Source organism: Limtongia smithiae, assembly GCF_038497785.1.
Source record: "Limtongia smithiae strain NRRL Y-17922 unplaced genomic scaffold V1518scaffold_5, whole genome shotgun sequence".
NCBI classification, from domain to species: Eukaryota; Fungi; Ascomycota; class Lipomycetes; order Lipomycetales; family Lipomycetaceae; genus Limtongia; species Limtongia smithiae.
This window is the reverse complement of record NW_027117626.1, coordinates 275,141-298,593: the sequence shown is the minus strand read 5'-3', so window position 1 is coordinate 298,593 and position 23,453 is coordinate 275,141. Positions and strand designations below refer to the sequence as shown.

The window sequence follows — 23,453 nt, the reverse complement described above, 5'->3', positions numbered from 1 at the left end:
TAATGAATGTACTGACAAGGTATACTAAATTGTTATATAGTTGACGTAGAGTCGCATCTTATTTACCAAAACTTGTTGTGCACGCCGTTCGGTTGCTCAACCTGTGTTCCTCAGCTCCGGCTCAATATATGGCACCTGAGCGAGTTCGAAAACTCTCCTTTCTGCTAGTTCAAGTGTCGGCGCAGATGTGTCGATTAACTTGTTTGTTTTGCGATCTACGATGCCTCCATTTGTAAATTTGAGTCCTAGGTCTTTGCATCGAAGTCTGAGATCACGTTCAAATGTTGTACCACCTAGGGAGCAATCAGATTAGTACAACTTCTGGAGATTTTTGGGTAAGTAGCAGATCATACCAGTCCAGCCAACAATCGCTGGGCCTATATTGTTCCATTGGCAGCAGATTATATCGACTCGAGAGTAATTCACTTTGGCTTCCGGATCAGACGTTTTATTCTTCCAAATCACGAGCGCAAAATCAATCTGCATATTTGAACCTCTCAGTTTTCTCTCTTTGCTACCGTGACTGACAGTTAACACCTCGGTGACATGATTGTCTTGTTTGAGCGACTTGAGCAGCGAGAGGAGAAATGAATGGTGTCCTGTCGCGGTGTTGCATGCTGTTGGTGAGGAGATCACGATGTCGACATCGCCGTGCGTTGCCAGGCCCCGGCGGTATGACCCACATACAGTGGAGATGGCGTCTGAGGCGATTCGAACTGCATGAGCGTCGATCACGTCGCGTATTCGCGTGACTTCAATATGTTGTAATCTGAGATTTGGTTTTGTTAGTCTATCATCTCTCGTGAAACTGCATGGACGTCATACGGGGTCTTAAAATCATCGTAGTATGTCACTCCGGCCTTTTGGTGAGACGTCAACGTATCCCATCCTTTCTCCTTCAGGTCACTGACAGACCTCCAGCCCTTCGTATGGTAAAAATCCGACGCCACGCGCCCCCCGACTCCCCAGACATCGTACATCTCCTGAATAGCTTGTACCTCCCTCGAGTCGTACTTGTGCAGTTCGCTTGCGATTGTACCGGTGTTGAGATATTCGGCGACAAGCTTATGAACCTTTGCACCGCAGCCTGGTAACCGTTGTATTTCATCAGCAGTTGTGATTTTGTATGGGTACGATCGGATTGCGGCAATTGCAGAAGAATACGCTCGCACGCTGACTTCGTTGCCTTCGAGTTCGCGAAGATGCCGTACTTTCTTCAGCACGTCTGAGAGGTCTTCATTGACGGATATTATTGGATGTGGTCTCATGCATGAGTATTTCTCAAAATATATCGCGTCGAGTGGCCGTAGGTCGGAATTCTTGGTTGCGGTTGCGCGAGCTCGTGATGTGGTTGGTGATTTGGGTGCTTTTGGAGCGTCTTCGAGGGAGTCTGATGACGGTGTTTCCTCTTTGCGTTTTCGTCCTCGGGGAGACTTAGCTTGCGGCGTTGATAGCGTTGAGTTCTCCATCACCTGGCTGCTCTGTTCATCTGATACCGACGACTGATCTATACGTTTCCTTCTCCGGGTTGATTTGGAGGGCGTAGACGATAGTGTAGCTTGATCCATAACGGGACTGGCCTGCTCATTCGACGATGGTGGCTGCTCCTTACGCTTCCGTCCTCGAGTTGATTTAGATTGTGAGGGAGATAGCGTGATCTCAAACGATGAGCTACTTGGTTCATCTGGTGTCGGCGACAGTTCCTGCCGCTTCCCACCCCTCGTAGATTTCGTAGGCGATGGTGACAGCACTGTCTGCTTCATTGTCAAGCTCGTCTGTTCTTTAGATGTCGGTGGCAGATCTTTCTGCTTTCGTGCTCGACCGGATTTCGTGGCCGGCGGCGATGGAGTGGGTGTCGTTTGTGCTTCAGCTGCTAGCGATTGATCTTTCAGTTTCCGACCCCCAGTGGACTTGGTAGGTTCCGGTGATAGCGTCGTCTGATCAATAGCTCGAGCAGCCGGTTCGGTCACCGCCTCCGTTGTCGCGAACTCTAGAACTGAAGTGATTGGCGTCTCTGTAGTTGTTCTCTTCGATACCTCGCCTAGACAATACAGTCGAATATTCAAAACTTTAGATTGGCGGATACTCTCTCTTGCCCACGCAGCCTTCACAATTGGAACATTAGCTTGCGACGATAGTTTCGCAGAGCTCACAGCAGCTATTGCCCGCCGGCGCAGTTCGATCATCGCACGGGACCCACTGTTGAGTTCCGCAAGCACAAGGTCAGCAGAGTTTGCGTCTTGCGTGATCGTCGCGCCGTGCTTCGCAAGCGCGTCGGTAAGGTCGCGGTATGCGTCAAGTGAGAGATGGGTGGGGAGAACGTAGATCAAGCCAAATGCGCTGAGCAGGTCGCGATCATCCGCACGGCTGCTACTGTTGTGATTTGTCCCAACAGCTGATACGTCACCGTTCCCGTCCTCTGCGATCTCAGTGGTTTGATGCACAGCGTCCAGAATCTGCTATCCTAACTGACTTAGCCCGTTCTTAGGCTAGACGGAGTGTGTCGCTGCTGCAGTTGACGTCGTTGCTTGGAAATCAGACGAGCAAGCTGACCACAAATTCTAAACGAGATGATGATCTTCGCGGTCTAAACTCTGTTGCGCACAAGCTCTCGCTTGTACTACGGGTTCGACGTCATCTTGACAGTTGCTCTACAGATGTCCGCGCGATGCAAGTAACGTCATATGATCTTCCTTGTCTTCCTGTCCCCTGCCGAGTCTAATTCACAGATGTAAGGGAAAATGCCTTTGAATATCTTACAAAATGAACATAAACGCCTCCTTTATGCATCTCAAAACATCTAAGCGTAGCCACACTCCAGTGATATGCACCGATTGAAATCATCGGCAAGAGCGGTCTATGTCTAGTCCTCTTGCGACCAACAGGTGCTAGCTAAGTGTATCTCATGTAGCTCCGAGTATGTTCGTACACCACAAAAGTCACGCATGTTGCCGGTACGACGCGAACCAGATTCGGCAGTATTCTAAGAGGAGTTAGCTTTAACGGCACCCCCAACACAACACTGTGATGCGGCAGTACTCGCCCTTTATAAAATCCAAGTATCCCTTCTTGTCTTGCTGTTTTCGCGATAACGTCTCGCATGGAAAGGTACACATTATCAGCATCATAGCGCTGGAGCCTTGATCGAATCACTTGAGATGGATACATGATCAGGCTCGCTCCAATTTTTGAAGCTGCTGAGAACGTAATGTACTGCGGTGTGGACTAAAATTAAATAGTTAGCCTGTTGCATCACAGCCATGATAAATGGATATGCTGACCAGTTTCTGATCATTGCTGTTAGCCTGTCCAACGTAGTAACGCTTCATCTCCTCGTAAAACATGATCTGTATAGCTCCGTGACCGACACCAAACAAACTCGCCAAAAATCCTCTGTAAAATCCGCGCATTCCCTCGTTTCGGGCAATCTGTCGAAAGCCCTGGCTCATGCTTTTGTAAGCATCTTGATATGTGGATGCAGTCGAAAGCATCCGCGTCTTGACTACCCATATTGGGTTTGTGAACAACGCGGTAAGACATCCAGATGCACCTGAGCAAACTAAATAATCTGCAAATCGAAGATCTTTGCGGCCATAGAAATCTCCCATTTTATCTTTCAAATATTCGTACCTTCACCTCACCATTAGCAACGTCCTGAAGCAATATTCTCGTAGCATTGCTTACCACATGAAGTATGAACCCCAGCTAACAGTGTTCCCGACAAGATTTGGCATCAGACCGCGATATATCTCTTGCAGTGGCCTTTGCGAGTGCCGTAGATCACGAACCACGTTTGCTATGCCGCCCATTGGAGATCGATGTGAGTCGTCAACTTGTGCCAGCGTTAGCCTGTTAACTCCAAACATGAGTCAGCATATGAACAGCTCACTTTGTAAACGGACCTTTATCAGGTCAAGCGGATGAACTATTAGAGTAGTCGCACACCCGGCCGCGAGCCCAGCAACCGCATCCACAGTGACCCCGTGAAAAAGCGGGCTCTGCGGCGTACTTTCGTTTGTCTCTTTCATCCTTCTGACGGGTACTTAGGCTCCGGATATAGGTTCTTCAGTCGTAATATTACGGCGAAGAACAAATTATATGGTACATCATTGCGTGGAGTGCTATATGGAACAGGGATGTCGTCGAGGTATGTGTTGGATATTTCGGAATGACGAGTTTTTTGTATAACCCGTAGATCGAGCCGCGCAAAAGTTTTGATGGCGACGGCATGATCTAAACGTCATACTACTTTCTTATCTACGGGGTCATTAGACAACCGGAACGAAGAGCAGATACAATGGTTGCATAATGAGATGTGGGACTGTTTCTATTATACACTGAATACGACTCTCGGCGGCTACGCAATTGCCAATTTTGAGGGACCGGCAACTACCCGATCCTGCTTGACCTATGTACAAACACTGCTGAACCAATCCATAGCAATAGTCGAGTCCTCATTAAGTTCCTGCTGTTTAGACGTTGCGGATGGGAAGCGGCGAGATCAAGCTATGAAGGTGTTATTGGAATTTTCACAAAGTCGAAGAGGACGGTGTTAGTCGTACCTGATTAGTGACGGGCGGGGCGACGTCTGCGACCATCCTATACGACACGCATGAGAAGTCTTGACACAAGCAGCAGTACTAAAACTTCGCCATACCAAGGTAGATGATAAGGGGAATGAATCCGTAGCGAAAAATAACTTGCGACGCCTCCTGGATGCGAACGATACGCTCCTGCACGAGTGCGTGGTTAGCTACCGTTCCGCGCCTTCTCGCACGAGGTGCACCACGGCGTAACCAACCTTAGTCTCTTCGGATAGTGAAAATGCCATTGTTGTGTATATGTCCGAACGTGAACTTGCTGTCGGAGTGGGTTATTCAGAAGCTGGCTTGTGACCGGGGGCTGAAATTCTGTCATCTCCATTTTCTCCCAACACGAATTCGTGGAGACAAAGAGGTGTGCGGCTTCCGCGTGCATCCTTTCTCCAAGCGAAACCACCAACATAACAGCATGGGCCTGTGATGGCTTAAGAAGGAGGGCCATACGAACAAAGAACAAGAAGCATATACTGAAAGTCTTGCCAATGTCATTCACGGCGGATACCCCGTCGTCCGTAGCTGCGGTTACGGTTACCGAGACAATTTCGGTACCCTATACCGTTCTTCCGGCGGCACCAGCGAGCATCACTACGAAGAATGAGACCAGGTATGTTCCACGTCAAGACTTTATAGTACTCATGTCATGGCATGACAAGATACTTACTATACTGCAGCTTCACATTCACGCAGGGCCTCGTGGTACGTATAGGTGCGACTTGCCATGGCTCGGAGCCACCATATTCGACTCAGCTTCGCGACTAACCACATATCATCAGCTCGGTCAACTAAGCGTCGTTATAATCCTCTTCACATTTATCCGCTTTTTTGTATTTGCAAACGGTACCGAGCCAAGCCGCGACACGTCTACGATGTCAGCACGGCAGAAGAAGAAGCAGTCATCGATCCTTCGTCCATCCCCCCCGGTACCGGCCCGCTCGATCTTGTCGCGAACGTACTATAATGTCGAAACACACCCTGCGGAGTCACTGGATTGGCTGAACGTCCTTGTCGCGCAGACAATTTCACAGTTCAGAGAAGATGCGCGAATGAACAATAATATTCTGCATACCCTGGATAAGATATTGAATGGCGACTCGCTGCCGAGTTTCATGGACACAGTGCATGTGATCGAGTTAGATATCGGCGAAGAGTTTCCCATCTTCAGCAATTGCAAGATTTACCCTTGTGAGGATGATCCAGGTAGTCTGGTAAGATTATCTTGCTTGAAGCTTCTGCATAAGATCGTACATAACACCACTCTTAGGAAGCACGCCTTGACGTCGACCTTGCCGACAGCATTACGCTCGGTGTTGAGACTCGTCTATTACTGAACTATCCTGCCCCGCTAATGGCCATACTTCCCGTTTCTCTTTCCGTATCTATCGTCCGATTCTCAGGTCAGGTACGTCACCATCCTACTAATTTCTCCAGTTATATCATCGTCCAAGTTCAAAACTAACAGGCACTAGCTCACAATCTCATTCAAAACGATTCCACCCACCAACAGTACCGAGCGCAAGACGTCAATGACATTCTCCTTCGCCCCCGACTACCGACTCGAGTTTGCAGTCAAATCTCTGGTAGGCTCACGCTCGCGCTTGCAGAACTTACCCAAAATTGCCCAGCTTGTTGAATCACGCATCCGGAAATGGTTCACTGAACGTTGCGTACAGCCTCGATTTCAGGAGATTACAATGCCGTCGATCTGGCCTCGGCGGAAAAATACCCGAGAGTCGTTTTCAAGTTCGAGGTATTAACTATTGACCATGGAATTAAGTCGGTCTCAACTTTGTAATTGTTACAGTACTGTACAAATAGATTCTAGGCATGCTAAAGTGAACTTTTGTCTGATCAAATCGCCCGGTTTGCATACCTTCTTAAATCTCTGCTGTATGCTCTATGCAACTTAAGATGTAAATATCAGTCAGTCCTAGATTTTTGAGAGGCTCTTGAATCTCCTTGTAATCAACGTGGTACTTTCGCAAAATGGCTCGAAGATAGCCATCTTTCCACCAGCGCTCCCATCGCACACTCTCCTCGTTCGCTTCGTTTGTTTGAACCACAGGCCGAGATAATTCGCGCACAACGGTAATTAATGCAGTTACAAGATTGTCTTCAGCCTTGCCAACAGCCGCACTAGCAGCAGAAAGTTTTTCTTCATCGTTTGAGTCGTCGGAAACGGCACACGATAACAGCATCTTTGATTCGAGAACCAGCACCTTGAATCTGGCTATGGCAAAACACAGGAGCTCCCAAGAATAGTCGCGCGACAGACATGGAAGACCAGCATCGATGAGGATCCATTCTAGCAGACTTTGCGGAGAGACGACTTCTTTCCCAACAAATTTCTTAGCAACTTGCAACGCAACGCCATCTTGTCGACCCCAAAACTCGAATATACAAGCTAAAGCACGGCGCTGAGCGTGGGCTTCAGACAGAAGCTTCGTCAATAGGGGAAGGCCGCGCTCAATCCAGGTGACAACATGTGACAAAGACCGGGAACCAAGATGTACGATCGCTGTGACGTAGATTTCCACGACCAAATCTTCTGGATTGGTTGTACTGTCTTCTTCCTTGCACTTCGCACGTATCTCATCCAACACCTTTTCGATTGCTTCGGGCGGCTCCCTTTCGCGAAGTTGCTTCAATATAAGCCTGCTCTGCTCAGAAAACTTATAGTCTGGAGCAACAAATTTAAATACTGGAAGATCTTCGCTAATATTCACAAAGCCCACAAACTCTGGTGGAAGAGTTTCAATGACACGCTGCGGGAAGCTAAGACGAAGCTCCTTACCCAGTAATTCTCGGATGAGCACACGCTTGGGATGTAGTTCGTTCAGCTTCAGATCTTCTGTCCAATCTTTCCACTTCCAAGTGTAGCCAAAATTACTCAGATGGTGAGCAAACCAATCGACAAATACGTGAATCGCTTCGACATCAAGATGATCCAAACACGAATAGAGAAATCTGATAGCGCGACCAAACGAAGGAGCAATAGCATGTGGGGCTAATGTGCATGCTTCGATGATGACTGTATGGTAATATACGGCTTCCAGCGGCGGCTGCGGCAGACGAAACATGTTTGCAAGAACAGCCTCCAACGCAACGTCCTCAGGCTTCCATGTCGAGCCATCCTTAATCTGCGCAAGCTTCTCTAGAGACATTTCGCGCGGAGCAAACAGGCCTGTGCGAAAGAAGCTGTCGAATATAACTAACTGCCTGGCTACTTCTCCGCGATTGAAGCTCAAATTCGTTAGAGTGTCGGTGAGAATATCACGCAAAATTGTGGACTCGATCTTGTTGAGTGGCGGGGTAGTCTCAACTTGTTGGTTGAGAAACACTTTGGTAAAAATTTCCGGGCATAATGAGTTAGTCTTCGACTTCAACTTATCTGGAATAGTCGGCGTCGCAATCTCAAACTTGTTCAGTTCCTGGGGGATGACAGAAGAATAATCGGCGACAATTGACAACTCCCAGTTCGCTTCGGCAAGACTTTCAAGCTGGATATTCAATAAATCCAGAGCCTGTAGTTAAAAGTCAGCGGTAGAATTGTCGCGCAACACACCTAAAATAACGTACGTCCATAATCTTGTAAGGATTGTCGTCATCCACGAATGGACCGATCAGATCAATGCTCTTCGCTGTCTGATAATTGAACTCTTTAGTCCGCTCAAAGAACTTTCCGGCAAGTTCTTTGTCTGCATCTGATGAATCTCCAATGGCGATATATGGCACCGTTAATAATACAGCCCGATATGCGTTTTCCGCGACCGCCTGTGATGTTATTAGCTCGCGCTTGGCTAGTAAGACCAATTTTTCTCAGCACTCACTGTTCTATCTTCTGATTTGTTCTTAATCTTCACAACCTCTGTCAAAAGCGAGTCCAGAAAGTCGGTAAGCAAAGTCGGATTGGAGATGATCGGTCGTAGCATCAACAGCAGGCGAAAAAATAATTTAAAATTGTTCCAGTCGCCTTCATCTATATATGATTGAAGCTTTGATATAGCGAACTTGAAAAATTCTGTACCGATCCTGCTTTCAAATGCACTTGCGATCTGAATAGCGGCACCGAGCGAAAATATCTTAGCCGGCTGCTCGATCACTCTAAAACACTAGATTAGAACTAAAGTATCTTGCACTGTTTGGCGCACCGGGAGGAACGCACATGCAGTTAAAGACTTCAAAGATATCTAGGAGAAGATCACCATCCTGGTCAAAGTCATAATCCGCCAGTGATCTAGCAGAGTGCTCAATTGCTTCTGTAGCAGTGAACCGAGACTAACAGTACATTGCGTCAGCAAATGTCCCAACGTAAAGGGAGTGATCAAGCTCGAACTTACGGGCTCCCCCAAGGTAGTGAAGAGTCTGCGAAATCGAGCAAACGGAGACTGAGGCGCAATGCGCTGGCGTTTATTGTCTCCTTCATACTGATCTAAAACGTTGCAGAATTGTCAGAAGCGGTACTTCAGACTCCAAAAGAAGAGTTTACAGGTCGCCCAAGCGATGATTTAAGTGGATTGAACAAGGGAAACTGACCTCGTCGCCGCTTGGCTCCTTGATGATACGGAGAAGAGGATTCAAGAGACGACATTTTGGTGATAAACGGAAGACGCAATCATATGATCGTGCAGTCTTGAGCTACTGCAGTCGTCGATATGAAGAGTTGGATGGATCGAACGAGTAACTAACTAATCGCAAAGGTCGAATGCTAAGCAGTGATGTAACGATTCGAAGTCTCAACCTGAAGTATCAAACTTGAGCCAGGGATCTGAAGCTGGAGCTGGTGGCCCAAGCAGACATACAAGACCCTTGGATATTACTATAAGCAAGCCGGGTGGACAGTTGAGACTCGGGAGCGGCTGGTTTAATCGAATTGTCCATGACGCCATCGGAACTGGCCTGCACAGACTGCCCGACCACAGTAGCAAGCGCGTTAGGAGAGAATAATTTGCAGGATCTGACGTCGCAGCACATAGCTGGACAGTGTTCAAGCAATTTAGTGCTGATAGACGTAGAGCGAGCGGGATCAATGAAGAGCGGACCTCGAACGAGGGCTCCTGGCTACTATTCGGGCGCCCCTAACCCATGACTTGTCGCGCTGCAGCCCGGCTGGTTGCAAACGGTACTCAACTCCGCGTGTAATATACGGTGTAAATTACAGCTGCAAGACCACATATACGGCATAACCATTGACAGTTTAGCAGTTACACCGCGCGGCTCGTTCCGGCTTTCCTGTAGCTGCCAGGCTATATAAAGCCCGCACTCCGTCTCCTCTCTCTCTTCCCCATCGTCCGTGATACACAACTGCCTGTGTGATCGTTTCGTTTTTGCGAAACTTTCACTTCCCGTGTGGCATTTGGTGTTTGAAAGGATCTTGTTTCTACTCATTTATTCATTACCATGAGCACTGCGAGTGCGTTACCGGTTTCGACCGAATCGCTCGACTCCGTTCTCGCCCAGATCCTGTTGTCTGTGCAGTCATTGCAAAACGACTATAAGTCCCTCTCTGAAAAAGTAAGCATGCGTCGAGTATTTCTGGCGTAAAGGCTGTAAGTCCTGTGAATTGCAGGGCGAGTTCTTTCAGTTTTGTTGTCTGTTTTGTCCCCTGGGCTCGTTGGCTCCAGGTTTGTTGATCCGAGTGGCGTTCAAATCGGTACGTCATGCGGGGTGAGAGTTCAGTTTCGCTAACTTCGATGACTCGTGACAGATCGACTCCTCCAACACAAGCACCGTTACTTCTATTCAATTTTTGAAGCAGAAACTGGATATTGTCGAGAAACATGCCAGCTTAGCGGACAGGGACACGTCAGCGCTTATTCCGACGCCAGAATCGGTGGCGAGCGGGACCTTAACAGAGGAGCCTAGTCCGCCTATCTCACCAGCGCTTCTCTCAGAGTCGCAGGACATTATCGTTGTTTCAGAGGGGAAGCATAAGCATTACAACAATGCAAGGTACGTTGTATTTTCTGCTCAGTTTACATGTTTGCAAACTAGTTAGCTAATACTTACGCCAGCGACAAATCGACAAGACACTTGAGTCTCACCAGCTATCCCGGCCAGCTGGGCATTGATCCCATTAAGTTGCAGTGGGGAGCTGCCAATCCAGCAGTCCGTGGGCCTATTGTTGTTACTCACAGCCAGCCGACATTTGGAAAGAGAAATGGTAAGTGCTTACCCGCAGTTGATTACCGGTGACCATATTCTAACTAGCGCTGTAGCTATGGGTGCTCATTCCGGTCCCTATAGTATCTATCATGCGCTGGCTATCGCCATTGACGAACTGAATGTCGACCACAAGCCGGACTTTACGAATGCACAACCGCCTGTATCTATTGGACCTTATCCCCAGTGGGGAGATCCCGATAAGATTGTCTCAATGGATCCCTTTGGACATTTGGCTCCGTGGTTATTTGAGGACTACACCAAGGATGGGATTGAGATTCGACCGACTATTGCAGTAACCAAAGCACACATGCGCTTGGCCGATATTGAGAACGAGGTCCGGAAGGGCAATTTGAAAGTAGATGGCAAAGTCGTGTTGAACGAGCAGGGCGATTTAGCCGTGACAAAGGTCGCTGTCGAGCCTGTGTGGTATTTACCAGGCGTTGCTAAGCGGTTTGGCATCGACGAGATGAGACTGCGCCGTTCGCTGTTCGAGGACACTGGTGGTTCTTATCCCGAGCTGATTACGCGACCGGACATCAAGGTATTTTTGCCGCCGATCGGCGGTCTTACTGCTTACATTTTTGGTGACCCTGCGAAGACTGCCGATCCGAACTGTCGCTTGGCGCTGCGCGTTCACGACGAATGCAATGGCAGCGACGTGTTTGGCAGCGACATATGCACTTGCCGACCATACTTGATATTTGGAATCGTCGAAGCCGCCAAGGAAGCGCAGAATGGCGGCAGTGGTGTAGTGGTGTACTTTCGGAAGGAAGGACGCGCGCTGGGCGAGGTGACAAAGTATCTTGTGTACAATGCGCGCAAACGCATGGGCGACAGCGCGGCGGAGTACTTCAAGCGGACGGAGAATATTGCAGGCGTGAAAGACATGCGATTTCAGGCGCTAATGCCGGATATTCTGCATTTCCTGGGCATCACGAAGATCGACCGCATGTTGTCAATGTCGAACATGAAGCACGACGCTATTATCAGCCAGGGCATTCCGATTTTGGAGCGGGTGCCAATTCCGGAGGATCTGATTCCAGAGGACTCGCGCGTGGAGATCGATGCAAAGATTCACGCGGGGTATTTTACAGATGGCAAGGTGCCGACACTGGCGGATTTGCAGACCGTCAAGGGCCGTCAGTGGGACGACGTCACGTACTGAATACGAGAGGTGCTGTTTAGAAGGGCGCTCTTTGCTCCTCTCTTCCCTTATTTTGTCGGAGTTTTTATTTTGCTAGAATTGGTTTTGTTGATAAGTTGTTACTGGTACAATGCGCAGATGGGCGGGGCAGTGGTATGCCAGTGGCGTTTTTGGCGAGGACACTTGCGCTGTAAATAGCTGCATATTTAAACTGCAGTAGTTCTATGAATCGTTCAGCTTTATTGCGAGGGCCGCCAGGCCGTACCGACGCGGCGTATGGCTTTGGGAGGGTCATGCCGACGCGCCTGGCGGGGCCGTACAGGACGCGACGTGCTGACGCGCTCGGGTTTAGTGGAGTACGCGTAAGTCTGAGCGCGCACAGCCATGCACAGCCGCACGCAACGCGTCGGCACGGGACGCGCCGAGTGGCTGGGCGAATGGCGCAGCCGAGCTGAGGACGACTAAGAGCAGCGACGAAAGCATGTGCAAACGCGGGCTATAGCAGGGAGGAGCACAAGCGTATACCAAACGCAGCAAACTGGGCGAACCGCGTATGTACGAAGGCGGCACGCGAAGTAGTGAGGCGCAGCCGACGGAGATTTCTCTGGCCCGGACGGCGGCGGAAAGCGTCGGGCAAGATAGTCAGCGTAGCAGCGGCAGATCTGAGCACGGCCACGCGTACACTGCAGCACGGTTGCGGCAGCCTTTTCTGCGGCACTGCTCGTCCGCTCTTCTTCTTTTATCATCGCAGCCCCCTTGTCCTGTCTGGCTTTGATTTTTCGATCCAGCCATCCAACCGCTAGTTCATCATCCCTCCGACTCGCTCCGCCGATTGTAACATATAGCCATGGAAGGTATGCTTCTGTTTGGTGATTATGGGTCCGCGGCTGCGATTGAATTGTGTTCGGGTTCTATTCGGTGTGGTTCGCTCGCCACTGGCATGCTCTACCGCCCACTCGATCCCATCCAATCCCATCCTACGCGCGCTGATCCTGTCCTCTTTTTGATCTTGCAATACTAACGTGATATTTTTCTTGCATCTAGACGAAGTGTTGGCCGTAGGTTTCCCCGTGCTTTTGATTGAGGCGATGTAGTGCGGAATTTATGGGTCAGGCTGATTCGACAAGACCGTGAATCTCTTTGCCACCATCACTGCATCGCGCTATAGAATCTGTCTTGCCCGCCTGGCCTTCTGTTAGAAGTAATTGCCATGGATTGATGCTGATTTGATTGATCTTATAGCTCGTTATCGACAATGGATCCGGCATGTGCAAGGTATGCAACCATGTCTTCCCCACTTTGCTCTTACCAACTTTTATATATCGTGCATTGTATCTGACATTTGCTTGAACAGGCCGGATTTGCTGGCGATGATGCTCCACGAGCTGTTTTCCCGTCCATTGTCGGTCGCCCACGTCACCAGGGTACGTATCTACTATTTCTTACTTTGGTCACGTAGTAGAGTGCTAACCTTAAAATAGGCATCATGGTCGGTATGGGCCAGAAGGACTCGTACGTCGGTGATGAGGCACAGTCAAAGCGAGGTATTCTTACTTTGAGATATCCCATTGAGCACGGTATCGTCACCAACTGGGACGACATGGAGAAGATCTGGCATCACACCTTCTACAACGAGCTTCGGGTTGCACCTGAGGAGCACCCCATCTTGTTGACTGAGGCTCCTATCAACCCCAAGTCCAACCGTGAGAAGATGACCCAAATCATTTTCGAGACCTTCAACGCGCCTGCTTTCTACGTCTCCATCCAGGCCGTTCTCTCTCTGTACGCTTCCGGCCGTACCACCGGTATCGTTCTCGACTCTGGTGACGGTGTCACTCACGTTGTTCCCATCTACGAGGGCTTCACCCTTCCCCACGCCATTCTGCGTGTCGATATGGCTGGTCGTGATCTTACCGACTACCTGATGAAGATTCTTGCGGAGCGAGGATACAGCTTCAGCACGACTGCTGAACGCGAAATTGTTCGTGACATCAAGGAGAAGCTGTGCTACGTTGCTCTTGACTTTGAGCAGGAGCTGCAGACTGCCGCCCAGAGCTCGAGCCTGGAGAAGTCGTACGAGCTTCCTGACGGCCAGGTCATCACGATCGGCAACGAGCGATTCCGCTGCCCTGAGGCTCTATTCCACCCGTCCGTTCTCGGTCTTGAGGCTGCTGGTATCCACGAGACCACGTTCAACTCGATCACGAAGTGCGATATCGATGTTCGCAAGGATCTATACGGCAACATTGTCATGTCTGGCGGTACCACCATGTACCCCGGCATTGCAGACCGTATGCAGAAGGAGATCACCGCGCTTGCGCCTTCGTCCATGAAGGTCAAGATCATTGCTCCTCCGGAGCGCAAGTACTCTGTCTGGATCGGAGGCTCCATTCTGGCGTCGCTGAGCACTTTCCAGCAGATGTGGATCTCGAAGCAGGAGTACGACGAGTCTGGCCCTTCGATTGTGCACCGCAAGTGCTTCTAAGCGACATTAGCAAGAGCTTGTTGATAATGGTTGCGTGTTTTGTAAGGATAAGCAGTAAAGTTCTCTTTTTCTTTATTTTACTCAGATAAATTTGAATGAATGAATTGTTTGAAATGCCAGAAAGTGGAGATGAAGATCACCGAAGATCCGCGCGGCGTTACCCGCAGGCAAGGGCTCCGGCTGGGACATGAGCAGATCCCTGACGAAGCATTTAAAAATTGGCAAAGTGCAGCAAGGTTCAAGAGAAGTGTGGAGAAGAAGAGGGGGTAAGACAAGACTAAGATGGTGGTCAAGAAGGGGGCAACTATAGGGGGATTCGAGGAGAAAGTGCAGACGCGAGGTAAACAGGGGATGGCGGCGACGATGTGGAGACCTTCGGTGATGTGCATCCGGTCGAAGAAGACAGGCACCGCAAGTGGGCGGCAGCGCGTTAACTCTTGCAAGATGGGCCGAAGTTGCCGCGCGCGACGGGCGAAGCTCTCCGAGCGCGGTTTGCGACCTTGCAGGAACAAGACTGATAGTCCAAGACGGCAGGAGGAGGCGTCAGAGCGAGAGGACGCAGAAGAGGCAGATAGATACCTGACGGCAAAAGAAACGACGCGGTCGAGCGGACCCGAAAGGGAAGGCAAATGGGACGTCATATTTGTGCACGAACAGCGCCGCTAGGCTGAGAACGGATACCCGGGAGCTCAGGCGTTTGCCCTAACCCGTGGCCTGTCGGGTTTATATCAGCAATAAATATCCGGAGCTGTGGTGGTTCTGGCATCGGGCTGGAGAAGCCGGCGAGCGAAAATCCTGGGCACCGCACACACGTTCCACACGAGCCTGCTCGCTTGCGTCCTGCCTGGCCACCTTGAACTTCTTGCGCGCGCACACGTTCTGGACTGGACACCGCGCCTCCCCAGTCCAAGCCAGAGTAAACGGCAGGCCCACAGCGCAGCACCGCGTGCGGCAGATTGCCGGGCTCCCGCCTGCGATGCTGCGCAACGTTTGTCTTACCCTTTCCCTGCTCCAGACAGCGGCGCCGTCCTAACGGGCCTCCCGCCTGGCTGCCTGCGCAGCGCACTCTCGTTCGAGACGGCGGCCTCGGTAGCTCCGTTCCCGTGCGCTGTGCTGCTGTCTGACTCGAAAGCGGCGTGTAGGATGACGTGCTGACAGCACAGGAGTCTTACACCGCGCGCGTCTTCGAGGATGGCAGTTCTTGCGTCATTTGTTTCGCCGGCCGCCTACCGCAAGTACGCAGTCGCAGGCTGGCAGCGACGGCATGCAGTGTACAGGAGCATATTAGTTGCTATCTCTAGAGTAGAGATCTCTCGTGTTCGACGAGGAACACATGTTTGTGTGAAAAAATGATATACAGACTCCAAAATATGATACACAAAACTCCGTGGTAACAAGCAAAATAGTGTGCCAGACAGCTCGCTCAATCAAAGAACTCCTATTCCTCTCCTGTAAATCCCGTCCTTCACTAACACGGTCCCCACAACCACCGCCGACCACCACCTTTCTCGGGTACCCATTCCGTCTGCACCTTCCCTTTCCAACTGCGCGTATAAATAGTTCCCAGAGCAAAACATAAGTGAATAAATTAGATTGACCACAGCTCTGTGGGGCTCGTGACCTGCTCGCCGCAGTCGTCGATGGTAACCTTTTCCAGGATCTCGCGCGCCATCTCGTCGGCCTGCTGAATCTCGACCGCGAGCACTTCGTCGGCGATCGCAGCGGCGGCGTTAATGTCGTCTATAGGGGTGTCGAGCGATGTCGTGGAGGCCGTGAGTCCGCCAACGGCGGTGATGGTAGTCAGACTGCTGCTCGGACTGCCTGGTTCTTCGAAGAAGGACTGGTCCTGGAGCACTATCGCGGCGACGCTGTTACTGCTAGTGCTGGCTGTGGTAGGGATTGCAGTGGTGTCGGGGAAGAGGGAAGTCTGTGCCACGGTTGGCGAGGCTAACGACGCCAGAGGGTCAAGACTGTCGTATTTATACACCGAAGCTGTCGACGAATTCCGTGATCTGCTGCTGACGCTCGAGACCGCCATGAGCGAAGCGCCGTCAGAGGTGTAGAACGGCATAAGATCCGAGACCGTGGACGCAGAGGTTGTGCACGAACTGTCCGATAGGCTGCCCGAGTGTTGGCGCGGAAACATCGCGGAGGTGGGAGAGACCGGCGAGGGAGCCGCTGTAGTGGTCTGCTCGAAGGGGAAGGCCGAGGAAAAGGGCACGACGTTTGGTGAGGACACGCCAGATGAGGGCGATGCAAGCGCAAGCGAGTGGGTCGACGACTGTGCTGACGAGCCCGGGGAAGGCGACGAGGTTGATGAGAATACGGCCGACGGCCCTGAGGACAGCGCGGAGGTTGAAGGTGATATCGAGTGCAGCGAAGTCAGCCGCGGAAGTGTGAAGCGTCGCCGCAGCTTCTTGGAGACGGAGCGTGTGAGTGAGGCGGCGGACGACGACGACGCCGAGGACGAGGTCGCAGTCATGTCGGAGGCCATGCTGATGCCGTTGATATCGTGTATATGAGGTGCAGCGAGGTACTACTGATGATCCGAGGGTGCAGATGCGGATGTGAAGCAGACATGCGTATAGACGGAGTGCAGGAGACGAGCGCAAGAAGGACGATGCGGGGCCGATGGCGGCGGTGGGGCGACGAAGATATATGGGGAACCCCGACAGCGGAGGGACAGGCAGGGCCCGAACTGCGCAGCAGCCCCGGGCGCACAAGACTGCGCCGGGGCCGCCTGGACGAATGTTTTGCCCGTCGCACGACGCCCAGCCTCCTCGGAGGCGCTCGCCCAATCCGGGCTAGTGCTCTTCCGTCCGCCCCCGGAAGCCCCTAACGCGTGGGTGTTACCCTGTTACTCTTCGGCACGCCAAAAATCCTCCGGCAACCCATCTAGCCGCTTCGGGCCACCCGGCCATCGCCGCTGCCACCTGTCGCTCTTCGCTTGCTGCCTAGCGACGCCGTCACCCCCTCGCCCTTGCGCCTCCCCACTACGCCTGGTCCTGACTCTCGGCGCCCCACTACGGAGCATCTCGAGACCTGCTGCCCGCTGCTGGGCATGGCCGGCTGATCTGGCGAACACGCAACCGCAAATCGCCAACGTCGGGAACATTCTGGTCCCTCCCAGCGGCGGTTGGCGAACAATGTGATTATTGTCCGCCTCTGGATCAACCGGGTAGCAGTCCGGTAGCAGTGTGTCAGCAAAACCTCGCGCCGGGATATGAGAACGAGCTTAAATCAGTGCGCAGCGGCGAAGCGACATGTGTTCAGTTGCCTAGTCCGGATTGTCGGTGCCCTCGCGGGATGGTCTCGGATGCGCCGTCACCCGCAGTTCTGCCGACAGGGGGGCGTGCGGTAACACCTTTTGACGGCGGGCCCTTCCCGCCGTGCCCTGCGCCAGAACCTGGCCCTGGTTCTCATGTTCGGCCGTGCCGCCAACACTGGCCGCTACAAAACCCGTGCTGCTGCTTCCGGCATAGCTCGTCCGCATCGTCGTCCCTCTCCAGTGTAGTTTTTCTCTCTGAGCGGAACTCACCGTCTGCAGCAGACAGATCAGGCCACACTTTGAGCTCGTCATGGTCTTCTCGACTTCTTCCTCTGGCCAAGTCGCATTCTTATCCTGTCCAGGGTCTAGCTAGATAGCGGTTATCAGCATCCATCGTCCTTCTTGCTCAACGGCTATTTTGCTTGCAGCAGAAGCAGCAGCACCGCCTGCTGCTGTTTCTCCCGTCTCTACTTCCGTCGCGCGTGCTGGTCAAACTGCAACGGCCGTCGCCAAATCGTACAGAATCAAGTCTGGGCTATGTCCCGCACAGACTCTGTGATCTAGCTCTGCAAGTCTTCTCTCTCACTTCTGACGCCCGAGATATCACCAGGTCGCTTCCTCTCTGATTTCGGATGCTGCGGAGACCAGCCAATCCTGTAGATGCTATATTGCGAGACTGGCAAGTGGCTGCCGCAACGAAGTTCCGCAAGTCATTTCGCGGTTGTCAAGTTGTCAGACGCAAAAACCCTCCCTTTCATGGTCCGTCGCTCATCTCCTGACCGCCATCGTCATACACATATACGACGCGCGAGCCAGCACGTGAGGTATCTCGTTTATAAAAATCCTGACCAGTTTTCGCCTCGGATACTATGTCCTAGGTCTGCTGAACTTACTCCTCTGTGTGCTGTTCGAAGACCGAAGTACCAAGCGGGACTTTTTCGCCCTGTTCAATTTACCCGCTTGGCGCTCGCTCACGTTTGGAAGAAGGTTTCAGCGAAATGAATTTCGCTTGTGCTTGCGGCCTGCTCCGCTCTCATTCAGCAGACTTCGTCTTAGAACGAGGTCGTTGCAATCATACGCACGGCCTGGACTGATATTTGGTTGACTCTTGTCCGCGGAGGCAGCAAGAGTGGCAAAACTGCCCTCGCTGTGGCTATGTCAGAAGTTTCAAGAGGGAGTGCAGTACTATCTAGTGACGTGGTAGTTGCAACCTCACTAAAATGCGAAGTTGGCCCGTCAGGACTGATGGACTTTTAGTGAGCCATGAAGGGTAGAGTAACCGTGAAGTTAGTGCCTTGCTAACTAGCCGAGCTTGTACACCGAGACTGCAAGCACCGCGCTAGTTACCATGTCGCGGACAGCAACCGCCCTAGGCGCAGGCAGGCTAGGTGCCCCATCGCCGGCGGGCCGGCTCGCTCTGTTGCACGCGCTCTTTCAGTCGCCGACTCGTCGTAACCCGCGCCCTGCCCGCGCGCTATCTCTCTTCCTCTACTCAGGGGGATTAGCATTATTCCTCGTTTCCTCGCCATGTTTTACGCTTGCGTTCTGCCTTATCCCACGGCCTTTTGCCCGAGCTGTGACGGGCGTCTGCACCAATCAAGACAGTCCACCACCAGTTCCACAAATTTTACTTCTCTTAGATGCAAGCTTGCGCAGCTCCTGCACTGAACAGTTCGTGAAAGTACCCATCTTTGAGGGATTTTTACCATTTTTTTCGCGCCGAGAGCGAGTGGTCTGCCTCTCATCACAGGCTTCATACAACCCCCTGCTGCCGCCGGCGCCGGTCGGTGCTCGAAGCTGCGGGCGTCCCCGCAGGGTCACCATCGCGGCCATTTTTCGCCAGCCACCAAGCCGGTGACGCACGCGCGTTTCGGGAAGTAGCTCGAGCGTGAAGCTCACAAGCCCACGCGCTGCGCTTAAGCGCTACAAACACATCTCCTACCTTCACCCTTGTCCTCGGCTGTGCTGGCTAGCACACAGGCACTTCGCTCTTTGGTATCACAGCAGGCCAAGAGCTAGCTTGGATCTCACCACGAGCGCCCGGCTTATCTCAATCTGCACACCCTTGTCCGGGCGGCTGTCAAAGCCATGAGGTCACGCTTCGTTCGTCGTGATGATAACTCACTGTACAACCGTGCCAGAAATTCATTCATCGCACGCCCTGATCCTATCAAGTGTTGCCAACACATGATGATCATGATGACGAGATTCAACGGACCCCCGCCAGATGAGAAGTCATATGCGTGCAGAACTGCTATGTAATTCGCCTTGCGCGAGCAAGTATGCACCGCGAGTTCCGCAAAGCTCCCGTGCCCTGCTGAGTTTCACGTGTACTATTGTCTACGGTGTCGTTGACGAAGCTAGGACTTTGTGTGAGAACACCCCGGATAGCCCTGGCTCATGAGCGCCATCGGCCAAGACATAACCACGAATATCACAAAACATACTGTAAACTTCCCGTTGCCTGGTAGTTCTGTGCCGCCCACTGAGAGAGCAGCGCAGGTTCTCGGAGAGACACCCTGTTTCAATGTCAGCCACGCTGCCTGTCTTTCCTTTCTTTTTTTTCTGCTTGTGGCTCTTCTCATGTACTCCTGCAAAGCGACTCCGGGCAGGGGCCGAACTATTTTTGTGATTTCATAATGGCGTCGTGCCAAAAGAGAGCCAGTGGTTTGTAGGTTTTGTCGCGCTGCAGGAAGGAAGACGCCTCGGTGTTGGCAGCGAGCCGCGCTCCGGTCCGAGCTGATCACGACGAACTGTCTGTTGCAATGGCTTACGTTGCTGCTCGTTGGCAGCGTTCTACAGAGTGCTATCGAATAGAAATCCATGCATGCGTGCATGTCTGTGTAAACCTGACAGCAATGGATGAACGAGCGGACGCCTTGAAGCCGCAATCGCCTCCGCTACTCACGTCGCTTGTTCTGCGACCGAATCACGAACTCGTCCCATCCTGCTTGGATGCCCCTGCCTCCACCTACCCTTCCCCTTAATGCGCTCACAATCCTGTGTAGCCGCCTAACAAAGCTTCCTGAGAAAAAATTCATCACACGCATAGGCTGTCGTATGCGACTGAAACAAATCCGTCTTGTCTTATCTCTTCTCGTCTCTCTTTACCCCGCTGCATATACGCGTTCTATGTACTCGTATACGTGTGCGTGCCTACCTAGAGTCCAGCAGCATCACAGAAATGCCGAATATCGCAAACACCGTGAATTGATCGATTATTGCAAATGCCGCAAGGTAACAGGTAATGTAGTTAGCATGAAGACGGGCAGCCATGATACATGACTAGTACGCAAAAGACGCGACCGATTCATAACATCCCGGGAGCGCTACCTATGCACAAGCGCGCAACCCCTCCTCTTCGGCGCTGCACCAGCTGCTTACACAAGCATGCCAAATATCATTCACTACGGACACTGCAGAACCCGAGCACATCAAGCAAATAACAGCACACTCAACGCCATGCCATCACCGTCCTCTCTCTTCGCTACATATCCCGAGACGACGAAAAAATCATTGCAAACTTCCCTCAACCCGCATATATATAATTCGTATTACTGTATGTACAGCACCACACATTTAACTGCTAATACCGTCAGCGTGTGTGATTTAGTATTCCGACGATCTTTGAACAGCACGTCTGAACGACTTTTTGTATTCCCTCTTCTGCTCCGGCGTGCCAAAGTACAGAGTAGCGGCGTCTAGGTTCATCCAAGTCCGTGGATCTGGTGATATGTCGCTTGACTCAAGAAGATTGATAAGGCCCTCGATGTGCGACTTGGGATCTTCTGCCTTCGCCGCGCGAAAAAAAGGAACACCGTCGGCTAAAATTTTAGTTAGCAGTGTCCGTAGACATAGCCAAAGAACAAATACCCACCCGTGACATTGATATGATATATCGGCGTCTCAAATACCATGCGCGGCTGCTCGTCGGGAAATCTCGGTGACATAATCATTCGCACGCGGAACAGCCCACCGTCCAAGCTCGTCATCGGCCGGCCTATATACACGATTCTCCACGCGAACGGATTATCGTCGATCAGCTCAATCGATACCGTGCCTTCATACTTCGCCTGGAACGACCGCGAGATCTGCTCGTACTGTAGCTGCATGCTCGCCGCGATGCCCATACCGGATTCTACCGCCTCGCGGCCCTCTATGATCCACCGTTCTGCTTCCGCGTTCAGAGCGTCCCTTACAGCGTCTAATCTCTTCTCCAGATCACCGTACATAAATTTGCCCTCCATTTTGTTGCCGCCGAATTCGAACGGCATTATGGCGAACTTAGTTCCGTCTTCCACATTACCCTTTTGTGATTCGATGGTACGCTTGTATGCTGAATAGTAATAGCGAAATAAACGCTTGCACAGATCCTCAAATGGCTCATTTGCAAGATCGCTCGATGAAGCTTCAGGTCGGTCTGAGGTTGTCTCTGATGTCGGAGCCTTGACAGCAGATGGTCGAATATTCAGATATCCTTCTAATCTCTGCAGCACTGTAATACGTATCGTCTCGTGCCGAATCTAGAATCGTTGCGTAAGCATATATCGTACCATACCAATAACATAGAAGTCTACTAACTTTGTCAATATAACTTTTCTCTTCCTTCACATACTGCTGCTTTGTGTTGCTTGTGTGCTCGTAACCTGGTTCGTTCTCAAACGGATTTGGGCCCATCAAGCTCTGCACCGAAAGAAGCACGGACTCAATACCCTGAGCAGACGACCACTGCTCGCCGGCCTCACCTCGCCATGTCCTACAACACGAATTAGTTGATTCTCAACGTAAAATTTCATTCTATCGTTGCGCACCCTAAAATTGACAGGCAGACATTTCCGCTGGCATAGATCTAGAAGAGCTCGTCAACAACAATCAACACACAGGACCGGTTTAAGGTAGCTCACGTTTGGATTGAATCGCGTTCGTCCTCCATTGGTGGTGATCGCGAGGACCGCTGGTGAATTCGTCGGGTATTCTGAAGCACAGTTAAATTCATGACTCACACGCTGCACGGTGTATACCATTAGACAAATGCCTTACCTTTGGGAAACTTCATCGTAAATTCAAACATGCCTAAACTATAGCACGTATCTGTCGGGCCCAAAATCAGAGCGCGAACGCTCCTGATGTTGGATTCATCGAAATAAACGAATATCGCTAAAGCAGTAAATTGTCATAATGTTAGTTAAGTCTGAATCTCATGGTATGGTGGTCCAGGCCCGAAAGTAGGTGAGCAGCTCATCACAAGCTGATTCTCAGAATTTTGATAATGAGATCCCGGCGAACAACTCAGCAATAGCAAGAAAAAAAGTAAAAGTATGCCTACAATGATCTGTACTCCTCTGAATATCTAGTAGCTCCTTCAAAATGCGAATATTGGTAGAATTCATGGCGCGATTCAACGTCCACGGCCTTGCAGACGAAGAGCTCGCGAGTTGTACTCGCGTACAAAAATCCTAGTCTGGGACGCCAAATGAAAATTAAAGTTTTTTCAGGTGACGCAGATATCCTGCTGCGGAACCGGCACAGTCAAGGTAAGGGGTTCTGTCTCGGCAGAGCTACTGACAATGTGTCGATTGTTGGATATCTAAAATCGGGTGGTGTTCCTGGTGGTATGAATCTAGATGGTGGAGGGTAGCGTGAGGTTTTGGAGACACCGCGCAGCTCGTGTGTCGCGTCGCAACTTTACCCGGCTTAAAGATCCACATGGGCCGTTCACGACTAGATCGTTCAGTACTTCAGCAGTCTACACTTGCAAGCTATGCTGCGAATACCGACGGAACTTCGTGTTAT

The 23,453-nt window shown here is 51.3% G+C and overlaps 9 protein-coding genes across 9 annotated transcripts; 3 read left to right on the top strand and 6 right to left on the bottom strand.

Moving 5' to 3' along the window:
• Window positions 1–96: 96 nt before the first annotated feature.
• V1518DRAFT_437732 (uncharacterized protein) lies at window positions 97–2,638 on the bottom strand (the record flags this gene model as incomplete). The annotated part of the gene is made up of 6 exons (XM_066906335.1): window positions 97–293; window positions 354–769; window positions 826–1,521; window positions 2,112–2,125; window positions 2,154–2,373; window positions 2,622–2,638. The coding sequence occupies 6 exons, from the start codon at window positions 2,636–2,638 to the stop codon at window positions 97–99; spliced, it is 1,560 nt and encodes a 519-aa protein (XP_066759778.1).
• Window positions 2,639–2,892: 254 nt separating this feature from the next.
• On the bottom strand, window positions 2,893–4,028 carry V1518DRAFT_373388 (mitochondrial carrier domain-containing protein; the record flags this gene model as incomplete). Its single annotated transcript, XM_066901431.1, has 5 exons — window positions 2,893–2,997; window positions 3,040–3,225; window positions 3,282–3,630; window positions 3,685–3,832; window positions 3,890–4,028. 5 exons carry the CDS (start codon window positions 4,026–4,028, stop codon window positions 2,893–2,895), a joined length of 927 nt encoding a protein of 308 aa, XP_066759777.1.
• Window positions 4,029–4,309: 281 nt separating this feature from the next.
• Window positions 4,310–4,905, bottom strand: V1518DRAFT_415844 (TOM7 family-domain-containing protein). Its single transcript, XM_066903905.1, has 4 exons — window positions 4,802–4,905; window positions 4,658–4,733; window positions 4,563–4,599; window positions 4,310–4,506 (listed from the first exon to the last, which is right to left on the bottom strand). The coding sequence occupies exons 1-4, from the start codon at window positions 4,829–4,831 to the stop codon at window positions 4,473–4,475; spliced, it is 177 nt and encodes a 58-aa protein (XP_066759776.1). The 5' UTR covers window positions 4,832–4,905; the 3' UTR covers window positions 4,310–4,472.
• A 7-nt stretch (window positions 4,906–4,912) lies between these two features.
• V1518DRAFT_415841 (uncharacterized protein) lies at window positions 4,913–6,519 on the top strand. Its single transcript, XM_066903904.1, has 4 exons — window positions 4,913–5,297; window positions 5,375–5,806; window positions 5,863–6,000; window positions 6,068–6,519. Exons 1-4 carry the CDS (start codon window positions 5,247–5,249, stop codon window positions 6,353–6,355), a joined length of 909 nt encoding a protein of 302 aa, XP_066759775.1. The 5' UTR covers window positions 4,913–5,246; the 3' UTR covers window positions 6,356–6,519.
• V1518DRAFT_252370 (MIF4G like-domain-containing protein) lies at window positions 6,416–9,620 on the bottom strand. The gene is made up of 7 exons (XM_066901002.1): window positions 9,401–9,620; window positions 9,135–9,286; window positions 8,939–9,030; window positions 8,764–8,876; window positions 8,429–8,702; window positions 8,178–8,372; window positions 6,416–8,122 (listed from the first exon to the last, which is right to left on the bottom strand). The coding sequence occupies exons 2-7, from the start codon at window positions 9,187–9,189 to the stop codon at window positions 6,476–6,478; spliced, it is 2,376 nt and encodes a 791-aa protein (XP_066759774.1). The 5' UTR covers window positions 9,190–9,286; window positions 9,401–9,620; the 3' UTR covers window positions 6,416–6,475.
• A 199-nt stretch (window positions 9,621–9,819) lies between these two features.
• V1518DRAFT_415829 (GTP cyclohydrolase N terminal-domain-containing protein) lies at window positions 9,820–12,146 on the top strand. Its single transcript, XM_066903903.1, has 4 exons — window positions 9,820–10,112; window positions 10,306–10,550; window positions 10,613–10,761; window positions 10,817–12,146. Exons 1-4 carry the CDS (start codon window positions 9,999–10,001, stop codon window positions 11,926–11,928), a joined length of 1,620 nt encoding a protein of 539 aa, XP_066759773.1. The 5' UTR covers window positions 9,820–9,998; the 3' UTR covers window positions 11,929–12,146.
• A 510-nt stretch (window positions 12,147–12,656) lies between these two features.
• V1518DRAFT_415821 (actin) lies at window positions 12,657–14,515 on the top strand. The gene is made up of 5 exons (XM_066903902.1): window positions 12,657–12,761; window positions 12,952–12,965; window positions 13,150–13,182; window positions 13,262–13,331; window positions 13,389–14,515. The coding sequence occupies exons 1-5, from the start codon at window positions 12,755–12,757 to the stop codon at window positions 14,390–14,392; spliced, it is 1,128 nt and encodes a 375-aa protein (XP_066759772.1). The 5' UTR covers window positions 12,657–12,754; the 3' UTR covers window positions 14,393–14,515.
• Window positions 14,516–15,675: 1,160 nt separating this feature from the next.
• On the bottom strand, window positions 15,676–17,105 carry V1518DRAFT_415817 (uncharacterized protein). Its single transcript, XM_066903901.1, has one exon. The coding sequence runs from the start codon at window positions 16,884–16,886 to the stop codon at window positions 15,981–15,983; it is 906 nt and encodes a 301-aa protein (XP_066759771.1). The 5' UTR covers window positions 16,887–17,105; the 3' UTR covers window positions 15,676–15,980.
• A 3,759-nt stretch (window positions 17,106–20,864) lies between these two features.
• On the bottom strand, window positions 20,865–23,443 carry V1518DRAFT_415810 (ubiquitin-conjugating enzyme/RWD-like protein). The gene is made up of 7 exons (XM_066903900.1): window positions 22,987–23,443; window positions 22,701–22,817; window positions 22,565–22,635; window positions 22,472–22,509; window positions 22,242–22,416; window positions 21,538–22,183; window positions 20,865–21,484 (listed from the first exon to the last, which is right to left on the bottom strand). The coding sequence occupies exons 1-7, from the start codon at window positions 23,048–23,050 to the stop codon at window positions 21,270–21,272; spliced, it is 1,326 nt and encodes a 441-aa protein (XP_066759770.1). The 5' UTR covers window positions 23,051–23,443; the 3' UTR covers window positions 20,865–21,269.
• Window positions 23,444–23,453: the final 10 nt, after the last annotated feature.